At 40.9% G+C, this 12803-nt stretch overlaps 1 protein-coding gene across 1 annotated transcript in view; it reads left to right on the top strand.

The window, feature by feature from the left end:
* Positions 1-12803, top strand: part of Dnah8 (dynein axonemal heavy chain 8) — a 295657-nt gene that overhangs the window by 84827 nt on the left and 198027 nt on the right. The window contains exons 24-27 of the mRNA XM_046450645.2: positions 8566-8641; positions 9520-9715; positions 11646-11842; positions 12405-12531. Coding sequence (XP_046306601.2) covers positions 8566-8641; positions 9520-9715; positions 11646-11842; positions 12405-12531 — 596 coding nt within the window. The remainder of the gene's footprint in view (positions 1-8565; positions 8642-9519; positions 9716-11645; positions 11843-12404; positions 12532-12803) is intronic.

Here is a 12803-nt window from a genome sequence, read left to right as displayed (position 1 = left end):
GTGTGTTGAAGTCACCCATAATTATTGTGTTGTGGTCTATTTGATTCTTGAACTTGAGGAGAATTTGTTTTATGAACGTCGCAGCACCATTATTTGGTGCATAAATATTGATAATTGTTATGTCTTGTTGGTAAATGGTTCCTTTTAACAGTATATAATGTCCTTCCTTATCCCTTTTGATTAATTTAGTCTTGAAGTCAATTTTATTCGATATGAGGATGGCCACCCCTGCTTGCTTACGAGGACCGTGTGCATGGTATATTTTTTCCCAACCTTTCACCTTCAGCCTGTGTATGTCTTTTCCAATCAGATGTGTCTCCTGGAGGCAGCATATTGTTGGATTTGTTTTTTTAATCCATGTTACCAGCCTATGTCGCTTTATTGGAGAGTTTAAGCCATTAATGTTTAGAGTTACTATTGATATATGGTTTGTACTTCCAGCCATGCTTGATTATTTATCTTCTTTTTTTTTTTTTTTTTAATTTAGTTTGTTTCTCCATGGTTAGCTTTCCCCCCGCCCTCTGTTTTTTTAGAGGCACTTCCCACTGATGGTTTTGGTTATTGTTTTTCATTTCTTCCTCGTGTAGTGTTTTGCTCAAGATGCTTTGCAATGCTGGTTTTCTGGCTGCAAATTCTTTTAGCTTTTGTTTATCATGAAAGATTTTTATTTCGTTATCGTACCTGAAGCTTAATTTTGCTGGATACAGAATTCTTGGTTGGCATCCATTGTCTTTCAGTGTTTGAAATACGTTGTTCCAGGATCTTCTCGCTTTCAGCGTCTGTGATGAAAAATCCGTTGTTAACCTTATTGGTTTACCCCTGAATGTAATCTGCCTCCTTTCTCTTGTAGCTTTTAGTATTTTCTCTTTGTTCTGTATATTGGATATCTTCATAACAATGTGTCTTGGCGTTGGTCTACTGTGATTTTGTGTGCTCGGTGTCCTGTATGCATCTACAATTTGTATATCCGTTTCCTTTTTTATTTCTGGAAAGTTTTCTGTAATTATTTCTTTCAGCAGGTTACTCATTCCCTTGGTTTGAATCTCTGTACCTTCTTCTATCCCGATGACTCGTAGGTTTGGTTTCTTTATGTTATCCCATATCTCTTGGATGTTTTTCTCGTGGTTTTTAACCAGCCTTTCTGAGTTGGCTAGGCTCTTTTCAAGATGATATATTTTGTCTTCATTATCTGATGTTCTGGCTTCTACTTGCTCCACTCTGTTAGTGATACTCTCAATTGAGTTTTTAATTTGGTTTATCGTTTCCTTCATTTCTAGAATTATTGTTTGGTTTTTTTTTATAATCTCAATCTCCTGATAAAGATGCTTAACTTCTTCTTTTATCTGTCTATGTAATTCATTTTCAAAGTGTTCTTTCACTGTTTGGATTTGCTGTCTCGTATCTTCTTTAAGGTTCCATTCCATCTGTCTAAGGTATTCCTTGAGTTCTTTATATGACCATTTTTCTGCTGACTCTAGGTCCTCCTGAATATTTAGGCTGTCCTTCATTGTTTGTACTCCTTTTCTTCCTTGCTTTTTTATGCTGCTCATGTTACTTCTTGTTCTGTTTGACTGCTGAGTTACTGTTTACTCTTATAGATTTATTTGATGCTTGAGAGGAAAGATATTAGAAGGGAAGGGAAGAAGTCACTAAAGAGAATGAGAGTAGGCAGGTAGAATTCAAGGAAGGGGGAATAAGAAGATTGAAAAGAAATGAAAAGACAAAAGAAACAAGAATAACAAAGATTAGATAATAAAGAAAGAAAGAAAAGACGGAAAAAAAAATTTTAACAAAAATAATAGTGATAATAAAAAATGAAAATTAAAATTAAAAAAAATAATAATAATAAAATTTAAAAAATTAAAAAAAATAGAAACATTGAAAAAAAATTAAAGAACAACAACAAATAAAAATTGAAAATGAAAGAAAAAGAAGAAAGAAAAAAAAAAGAAAAAAAAATGATAATAATAATAATAATAAATGCAGTCCTAGAGTTCTATTAACTTCTCTTCCAGTAGGTGGAGCTGTGCCCACTGGGCCAAGCTTCTCCTGTCAATAGGTGGGAACCATTCACTGTGCAGCAGCTCTTTCTCCTAGACTGGGCGGGTCTCCAATCCTGAGTGTCTAGGGCCTTGTCTTGTGTTTCCTCAAGCCAGGCCGTGCTCACCTGTGGCGCTCACCACAATACTGGCTACACGCCAGGTCTGCTGCTCCTGGGAGCCCTGTTTTCATGAACACCTGGGCTCACTCTCCCTGTTTGCCTCCCTCAGACCCTAAGTTTGTAGAGCTTGGGGCTGAGATCCCCCAGCGAATTTGCTTGCCCTCCTGTAGCCACGCCCCCGGTAGCTGGTGCAAGAGACCTCAGTTGTCAGCACTGGTGGGAGCGGTAGCCGGGAGTTCCGCGCCGCGAGTCCTGCGCCACTCCTGGTTCCCTCGGTCTGGTTATTGCGTTCACAGGAGAGCTGGGAGTGGCCCTTAAGGTTTCCCCCGCTGTGTGGAGAGAGATGGCTAGGGGATTACACACCTGTCGCGCTGGTTTCACTGCAGTTATCTCCTCCGCCCATGACGCCATTTCTCTGCCATGGTGATATCCCATGCAAATGGTGACCGTTTGTTCCCTTTGCCGGATGACCAATGCAACGGGTGGGTCCTGACTGTCTCTCCCAATCCCCGTTTCAGTCCTGTGGCCACTGCCTATGAAGGCTCGGTTGGCTTTTACCTCTGTAAGTTCCTAAGGGCCGGCCAATTATTTCAGCGGGATCGTTAGTGCTGAGTCACACGAAGCAGGCGAACCGGAGCTTAATTGCCTCCGATTCGGGCTCTGTGTGTGTGTTCTGAGGGGCCCAGCCTGTACACCCCAGATCCACGTCAGCTCAGCATTGCCTAGTGATCCTGAGCAAACAGCATTTAGACAGTTTACGGCTCACTATGCCCACGCAGTTGAAGATGTCAGAGACTTGATCTCTCTGCGCCTGCCACCATGTTACATCTCCTCAGTGATATTCATGTTGCCCTTACAGCTTCCTGGTATAAGCAAGTTCTTGGGATTATACAAACTGCTGCTTCTGTTTCCAGTCCAGATTTCTAGAAATGAAACTCTGGGCCGCGCTGACAAGCGTCCGCGCTTGTCTGCTTCCGTAGCAGAGCCGCCCTGGCAAGCGTCCGCGCTTGTCTGCGACCGTAGCAGAGCCGCCCTGGCCTCCGCAGCTCTTCAGCCCGGTGCCAGGCCCCAGGGGCCCAAGCGGCTGCCGCCGCGGCTCTCCGTCCCCCTCCTCCGGAGCACGGGTCCCCTGGCAGGGGGGTGCAGAACGACCCCAGAGCAGGCTCTGCCCGAAGGTGCAGCGGCGAACAGGCCACAGAGACGCTCGAGGCTGCAGTCCAGCCTTCGGAGGACAGGGCTCGGCACGCAGCCCAGCTGCAACCTCTAGGTGCGGCTGCCGGACAGTGTATACGGAGCCATCAAGACAGCAAGCAGAAAGCAAATGGCGGCTCCCGCGGAGTGGATTTTCGGCACAGAAACCACAGCCCCGCCAGCAATCCCAATCCACAAACTCTCCCTGTATAAAAAATATTCAAAAAAAAAAAAAAAAAAAAGGCGGGGCGCACTGAGCTTTCTTTGCCTCGGGTACTTACAATCCACTGCTGATTGCACATTCAGCTTCTCCGCCCGGAGCGAAGCGAAAGAGGAAGCAGATGGGAGCAAAGCGCCCGCGGCTCTGAGCAGCCAAGCGTCTCTTTTTCGATTTCTTTGTTCTTCCTGCTCCTTGGCAAAGTGGTCCACTACAGATTAACGGTGAAAGGAGCTTTAACAGACTGTGCGAAATCTCTATTAAAGCCGCTGCTTTGAGCACCACGCTCAGCACTTCAGCAACCCCCGTACGCAGCGGCCATCTTCTCCCTTTTACCCTGATAAATACTATTCCACTACCACAGCAAGAAATTAAGCTGCTTATGTTCTCTAAACTCATGGGAAAATCTGCAGGAGAAGGCTTGCTTTCTCCATAGGGTTGCTTTCTCTGCCTTTTTTTTTTATTGGAGTGGATTAAGTAATAAATATTTGCAATATATTATTTTGTTAATAATAATAAAGCAAATATCTTCTCTAATTGCGGGGGTCACTAGGTGCTGCCCGTGCCCTTTTCTCTACCTCTCAAATCCGTCTCCCACACTGTTGTAGGAATGGTCTCTTTAGCGTTACAATTTGATCACATCAATGCCTGTGCTTTAGCTTGATCATCATCATCCCTGACCACATGGAGAAGCTTGATATTCTCTTTTGCTCGTTCCCCCTTACCTTTTTATTTCTTTATTAATTTTCATTTTTCTTTTGCTGAGTTTTAAAAATGTATTAGGGTTCTTTAAAGGATCAGAATCAAGAGGAAGTATAATTATAAAAGGGGGACTTATTAAGTTGGCTTATGCAACCAGAAACTGGATAGTCCACAGTGGCCGTCTACAGGCTGGAAAGCTGGGAGAACCACTAGCTGCGCAGTCCAGGAGGCTGAAGCTCCAGAACAAGATGGATCAACAGTGCTACCCTAGTCTGAGACAAAGGCTTCTGAAGAATCCACTTTGGAAGAGTGAAGAAGTGAAAGCCCTGTATCCTCAGATGACTGCAGCAGCAATCAAGAACCCATTCAAGAAGAAAAGAGCTTGCATCTGCTGCTGTTTCTATTAAACCACATTGCAAAGAAAAGACCACCGACTCCAATTTTAAATCAGATTAAAGCAAGCTTGTAATTCCAACCGGCCAGGACTGTCTCTCCCGAAATCCATGGGTTACAGGACAGTACCTCAGCTCTCTAGCAGCATGGTTTTATAGCACAAAAAGTTGTAAAAAGGGGAGTGTCTTGAGAACTTACAGATAACAGGATTTTGAAAATCATAATACAAAGGCAGATAGTAGGTTAATGACCCAAATGGTTCAACATTTCAAATTAGAGAGTAAATTTAGATCTCAACATCAGAATTTATGAGGTGCCATTAGGGTTTCAGAGAGGGTTGTTATCTGGTCAGGGAAAGCCAGAATTTATGAGGTGCTGCTAAGGTTTCAGAGAGAGTTTTTATCTGGTCAGGGAAAGCCAGGCATGGGTGAGTTCAAGGCATGGGCAGGCATTCCAAGCAAGTTTAGAAATAGAAGAAATTTGTTGTAAAACAGAATTTTTTTTTTTCCATGACTTTGTGACAAGATGGCTCCCAATCTTAAAATAGAATTAGGCTGGGTTCATCACTTCCTTGTTCCTCCAACTTTTATTTCATCCAAGCCATCATCCTATTGGTTGGTGCTGCCCATGCTTAGGGAGGGTCTCCATTTCAGTTGGCTATCCCACATGCCAGTCATTCCTAGACACACCCTCACTGACACACCCATACCCCTCTTAATCCTTGACATCTCAATCCAATCAAATTCACAATTCAAATTAACCATTACAAAAAATATTCAAAATTATCAATCTTAGAAAAAGAAGTGATATTTATGTCTTTTAAAATAAATTCTCACCAGGTGTGATGGTACACGCTTGTAATCCCATCCACGCGGGGAGCCTCGGCAAGAGCATCTTAAGTTTGAGGCCAGCCTTAGCAGTTTAGTGAGAACCTATCTCAAAATAAAAAATTAAAAAGGGTTGGGGATGGGGCTCAGTGGTAGAGCATCCCTGGGTCCAGTTCTTAGTCCTGCAAACAAACCAAATCAAACCAAACCACACAAAACAACAATTACAAAACAACTCTATTTAAAATGCCTTCTATACATTTTGTATATCTTTATCCTATATCTTTTGTCTTTGAATCTAGAAAGCACACATTTTGCTTTTAAAGCACAAGACTTTCTGTAGTTTTGCAGTTTTCTCGAATTATTTCTGACTACAAGGGCCTGTGCAGGCTTTACTTACTGTACTATGCCTATATGACTACTGCAGTTTGATGATTTAGTTTTGCCTTTTTTTTTTTTTGCAACACTCAAAAATAATTTATTTACTGGCATATTTTATAAAATCCCCAGATTCTTTGTATGCTTTGTATACCACCTGTTCCTTAGCGAGGATTTGTGAGAGGTGAATTTTCTTATTTTTCTTTGTATGTCTGAAAATGCCTTTGTTGTTAGTTTTTCCTCTCAGTGCTTTGAAAGTATTTCTTCATTTTTTTTTCCTGACCCATGTTGTCTGCTGATGAGATGTTTGCAGTGTACCTAACCAAAGATTCTTTTTTTATCCTTGATGTTTCTGCAGTTTGCTGACCCTGGGTGGATTTGTCTTTATTAAGTTCTGCTTTGTTCACACAGAGCACTTCCTATCTGAGGGCTCATGGCTTCCCTTAATTCTGGAAAAATCTCACCAATTTCCTCTTTAGTTATTTCTTCTAGGACATTCCTTCATTGATTTCTTCTGGAATGCCTACTAATTGAATATTGAACACAATGACTATATAATTTATTGTTCCAACTAGGACACTTTTGTGAATATCCAGATGAGGTGCCAGGTCAGAGTTAACTGGGGACTCTCCTGGGTCCACTGGGCAAGTGGTCGTCTTATATGCTGGGGCCTCTCAACCTGCCCTTCCTGTCTCCTCACTACTCTGTCATTCATATATACACACATACATACATACTGCTTTTGCCTTTGTGAACTACATTATGGGCAAGGACCTCTGTATCTTTTCTAGAGATTATGTTGTCTACTGCATTTTAAATATTTAGATAAATACTTTCCTTCTCATCCTCCAAATATTATATCATTTTTTTCCTTAGTTAGCAATTTCTCTATTTTTAATTTTTTTTCTCTGGGAGACAGCTTTTATTTATCTCTTTGAGCATTTTCAGTGTACTTATTTTAGACTTTTTATACCACTATATTGTTAGTTTTATCTGGAATGAGTTTCTGTTTCAATTTTTAATTTCATTTTGTGTGTGTATATATGTGTGTGTGTGTGTGTGTGTGTGTGTGTGGTATTAGGGATTGAACCCAGGGGCACTCTACCACTGAGCTGTATCCCCAGTCCTATCCTTTTTATTTTTAAATTAAATTATTTTGGGCAGTGCCAGGGATTGGACCGAAGGCCTCATGTGTGTCAGGCAAGGTGTTCTACCACTGAGCCACATGCCCAGCTCTTTTAAAATTTTTTTTTATTTTGAGGAAGGATCTCCAGATGTTGCCCAGGCTAGTCTTGAATTTGAGATCCTCCTGCCATAGCTGTGTAGGATTCGTACCTGGATCTAGGTAGTGAAGCATTCCTGAGCTGAGTGATTCTCTGTGAATTTCTTAGCCTCTCTCTGCCTTAGTTTCTTCATCTATAAAATAGGAGTAATTATCATAGTATCTGCTTTGCGGAGTGAATTCAAGGATGAAATGGGTTAATTGATGGAAAGTTTCTGGCATACGTTAAGCACTCAATGGATGTTACTCATCGTGGTCCTTGCTCTGCCCTTTTCTTTAGTAATTTCTATCTCTTTGTAGTTTGCCTCTAAAATTTTGGAGACCTCCTGAGCCAACCCTCTGATTTGCTAAATAAGTTACTGAATGATCTAGGACCTATTCTCTGGCTGCTTGTTTCTATTTAGTACCCTTTGTATTTCAGTATCCCCTAGTTTTATTGCTGCATCTTAAATTTCAGAGGGACACCATGAATTAGAAGCCATTTGCTTGCTTGCTTGCTTGCTTTAAGTTCAAAGAGTTCCTTTTAGGAATATGTTAATCTGGGAACCATTGATGTTGGCCTAGATGACTCAATGTGAGGTCTCTGGTTTTGAACTCAGAGTCAGTGTTTCTTGTGACCCCCTCCCCCAGTCAGCTTGTACTTGCACGTGGAGGTGTTTTTCAATAGTGACAGAAAGTTTGCTTTTTAAATATTTTTGCCTGGCATAGGAAGAGAGCCAAACTTACCTGCAGCTCTGGGTATGTCCTTCATTGCTAGACACATGTCTGTATGTCTGTGCATGAGTGACACTGTTTTAGTTTTTTGATTCTTATTTATTTTTTGGTACTAGGGATTGAACCTGGAGTGCTTTACCTCTGAGCTACATCCCCAGCCCTTTTTATTTATTTTGAGACAGGATCTCACTAAGTTGCTGAGGGCCTTGCTAAGTTGCTAAGACTGGCCTGGAACTTACAATCCTCCTGTCTCAGCCTCCTGAGTTGCTGGGTAGTGGTACTGTGTTATAAAGCACTTTTTGGAAAACCTCAACCAGAAACCTCCTGTTCAATCTTTTAGAAATGTATACATAACAACATCTATGAAGGTACGTGCTTGTTGTTGCTGATCTCAGGGTGCAGCATCACTGAGCAGAGAAGAAAGACTGCCTTGTGTGGATATTATTAAATGGTTACTGCGCAAGAAACATTCAAATACTAGAAAGTGTCTGTGAGATTAACATTTTGCTTCTAATACTGTTAAATCATTGTGTTTTCTTAGCTCTCTGCAATTTATGGCTCTATTATAAGTAACACTCTCTGGGGGTAATTTAGTGTTTTGAAAATGGACTTTATTTCTAGTATGGAAACTTGGAGCATAACAAGCTATTTGTGAAATTTGAGGCAAAAGTTCATCAGCTTAATGTCCATCTTATTGTAGCCCTTATGGACGAAAGCGGTCAGAAGATATCATTTCCTTTATAAAAACCGAAGTACATCTTGCAATCCCTAATGTGGTAAGTATTAAATACAGTGATATTTTGGCAATGTATTTAGGAAGTGTAGTATTAGAACTGAACTTTCATTTAGAGGACCATCTTGGTCCTATTCATCTTTTTACTTTCTCTTTTACAAAAATAAAAATGTTATCCTTTATATCTATATTAAAAATTACTTCTGCATAACTCATGGTGCTTTGAAGCCTGGTGAAATAGTTAAGTATTTGTTTTGCCATCAGTTGTTAGATGTCCTACAAATCACTTGGAGTTTTCTTACTTTGGACACTAAATCACTAAAATAAAAGCATTATGTAAGTCCTCACCCCAAACCCACCACTGTGAAGCAACCCATGAATGGCAGAATAGAAGAATAAGCCCATGTCCTGAGCACCGTGTATCCCCTGAGCCTTCCCACAGCTTATCTCTACAACTACCCCAGCTGTTTATTGGCATCTGCAACTCCAAGCCACACAGAATGACCAAGATGCCAGGCAGAAGCAGCCTGTGTGCCACCTAACTTCACATTTGCGTGGCTCAGCCTCCTGAAGGATAGCTTCTTAGCTTATCTGATGCAGTTCAAAGAGTCAAGGTCACTATCTAGCTACCTCCGTCATTCTGTTCCATGGTCATTCCAACGTGTAGTTGACATTTTTCAGCTGCATCTGGTCATGCTCACAGGGAGAGGGTGAAGAGGACTACATTTGACCTTTTGGCTGGCAGGAATGGATGGAATGGGAGAACTGCAGGATGGAGAAAGTCTGCAGCCCATCCTTAAAGCGGCCTTCTGTAGGGCCAGCCAAAGCTTTGCCCACTCCATGGGAAACCGGGATGCTGAGACTTGGAGGGGTGGATGGTCTGTGCAGGTAGTATTGTGTCCTGGCTGCTTCTTTCCACAGGTAATGGTTCCAAGTCTGGATGACATTCAGCAAGCCATTAACCGAATGATCCAGTTAACGCTGGAGGTCAGCAGAGGAGTGGCTCACTGGGGACAGCAGCAGGTCCGCCACATCAAGTCTGCTATTTCCAGCCCCACTCGGACCACTACCGACCTGAATCACCCAAGCACAGGAAAATCGCTGAAGAGGGAAGAGAGTAAGAAAGTTAAATCTCAGAGAAATAGAATCTTAGGATTGTAACCATTATTACATAGCCTTTCTGATTCTTCTGTGGTTTGACAACATATAGTTTTTTTTGTTTTGTTTTTCTTTTTAGAGAGAGAGAGAGAGAGAGAGAGAGAGAGAATTTTTTAATATTTATTTTTTAATTTTCGGTGGACAAACATCTTTATTTTATTTGTATGTGGTGCTGAGGATTGAACCCAGCACCCAGCGCGAATGCCAGGAGAGCGCGCTACCGCTTGAGCCACATCCCCAGCCCAACATATAGGTTTTTAAAGAAAAGTTATTTTGATATGTTTCTTGGTTAAATTTTGCATTAAAAAACTGGTGTTCTTCCATCTTTCACCTAAAATATAGCATGTAGCTATTTTTTTTCCTGGTTTTTGGTCATGGATGAATAAAGGTTTTTAATCACTGTTCTATTAAGGTAGTCTGAAAAATTAGTTCATCTTTAAAGTTAAAAATTAAAGTAAACCTTAGCACTAATTTTACTTTCGGCTGTATTATTAGTAATAGCTCCAAATTGTTAACAAAACAATATCTGAAAATTGGTGAATAGATCAAAATCACATGGTTTACTTATATAGTGGAATTCTTCTTAGCAAGGAAAAGGATTGAACTTCCAAGGCACATCCCAACATTAATTAGTTAATTAAGCCAGTGTCTTGTATTTTCTTTTGCTTCAATTCTGATTAAATATCAGACAAAATAAAGGATCAAATGGGCTTACTGAGGACTGTGGTAAATCAGCACACCATTGAGCTTTAGCTGATTGTAACCATGCAGAAAAATGGGCCTCATACTACAAAATTTTGCCACTTTAAAGAGAGATGCTGGAATTTCATGTGAAATGTCATGATTTTTAATTTTTAGTGACTATTTTTTAAAAATTAAATTGCTGCTGGGTGTGGTGTCACATGCTTGTAATCCAGTGGCTCAGGAGGCTGAGGCAGGAGGATCCCAAGTTCAAAGCCAGTCTCAACAACTTAGTGAGGCCCCACTGGGGATGTGGCTCAGTGCACTCTCCAGTACCAAAAAAAAAAAAAAAAAAAGTAAATTTCTGTACAGGCCAAACTAAAGTATTAGTAAAGATTCTTCTTGGTGGATGGAGAATTTTTGAGGATTTCAGTCAAGGCAGTGACATGATCAAATTTGTGTTTTGCTGGAGGATGTTTATAGCAGTGGTTAATTGTTTTGCATGACCTGTGTGTACCAGATGCTTCATTGACGACAGACAGGATCTGTCTTGCTTAATCTTCATGAGGGTAGTCATGAAGATGAAATAACTGGTCCAAGGTCATTTGGGTAGTAAATGTGGTCTCTCTCCTTCAACCACTGTGCTCTTTTCTAGGGTAGACAGTAGCAATTCCAATTCTTTTAAATTTTCCTTGAAGGACTTTTTAAACTTTTTGGTTTTGGTGCTGGGGTTGAGCTCATAGGTGCTTAACCACTGAGATATAATCTCTAGCCCCCCCCCCCCTTTTTTTTTTTGAAGACAAGGCCTTTCTAAACCGATTAGAACCTTGCTAAATTGGCCAGGCTGGCCTTGGACTTGTAGTCTTCCCGTCTTGGCCTCCTGAGTCACTAGGATTACAGGTGTGTGCCACTGTACCTGTCTTAATTTCAGAGGGTTTAAATCAGTGTCTTCTAGTTCTCCCCTTTGAGTAACACATTTTCTCCAGGTTAAAGAAATCTAGACCTCCAAATCTGACACAATAGATTGAGGAGTGAAGACAGCAAGACAGTATCACCCAATTACTTGGCACAACTCTTAATTATTTGGAGAGAGTGCCTTTAAGAAAATAGATTTTTTTTTTGAAGGAAAAACCCTATGAGTACTAAAATTGATAGTATTTAAAATTGAACACAGAACTTATCTAGAGTGTGAAAACCTCTACTTTCAGGATCTTTTGAAGAGATTATTCCTGCGAGGAAGTTGAAGAATTTTTACCCAGGGGTGGCGGAGCACAAGGATATTTCCAAGCTGGTCCTCCTGCTTTCTTCCTCTGTGAATTCCTTAAGAAAGGTGGCCCAGGAGGCCCTGCAGGACTTTGACAAGTACAAGGCTCTCTGGACAGAGGACCGAGACATGAAAGTGAAGGTGTATTTCTGCTACTTGGGATGTTGTTTGTGCTCTGTTGGTCTCTTAATGCTTGAGGGGGATCATGAAGACAGTGGTAACGACAGGAACTCATGAGCAGAGGCTCAGAACCCATAAGTAACAAGCACCTGACCGGTTGTGGCTGGTGGTAATTTTCCCACTGGCAGTTGGAGGCAATTAATAATAATGAGGCTCTGACAGATTTCACTGAATTCCCTTAAAAACTGAGTGCCCATTGTGTGCCAGGAACTGTCTAGAGGCCATGTATTCAAGTGTGTGTCACTTTTATTTAGACCTCACTGACTGGGTCTAAATAGACCTAATTCAGGAGACTTAAGGAAACTTAAGAACTCTGAATAAAACTGGTTATTCACCATGGGGTGTGAAATTCCTTCACTCTCCCAGGACTACCAGGATATCCTGTTCTTTCCCAGGCCACTGGCCCCAGAACACATACAGTATACAAATGCATAAATAAATGCAAGTTTTTAATTTAGTGATTACAAGTATAAGATTGATACTGTTAAGAAAATAAATAAAAATTAACTGTTGCCTACTGCAGGAATTTTTGGCTAACAACCCTTCTCTGACTGAAATCAGATCAGAAATTCTGCACTATGCTACTTTCGAACAGGAGATTGATGAGTTGAAGCCTATTATTGTTGTAGGTGCACTTGAATTGCATACAGGTAATTAAAATTTTTAAAAAATATTTGTAATGTGATGTATTTGCATGTTCACATGAAATGCTATTTTAGATCAAGCAGCTATGAAGCTACCTTGGTATCATGTTATAAATGTTAAATAATTCCAGACCATCCGTATTCTTCACATGCATGTACACATTGCGTAGGTGGATTCCTCAGCTCGCTATTGAAAACTAAAACAGTGGGTGACAAACTCTTTTAGGTTACTGTGAGGAAGGTGTACATGAGATAAGGGTCAAATCAGTTTGAAGTCC

This window comes from Marmota monax, unplaced genomic scaffold (assembly GCF_021218885.2).
Source record: "Marmota monax isolate L192 unplaced genomic scaffold, Marmota_monax_Labrador192_F-V1.1 WCK01_AAM20220418_F8-fsc00127, whole genome shotgun sequence".
NCBI lineage: Eukaryota > Metazoa > Chordata > Mammalia > Rodentia > Sciuridae > Marmota > Marmota monax.
This window is presented reverse-complemented; position numbering and strand designations above follow the sequence as displayed.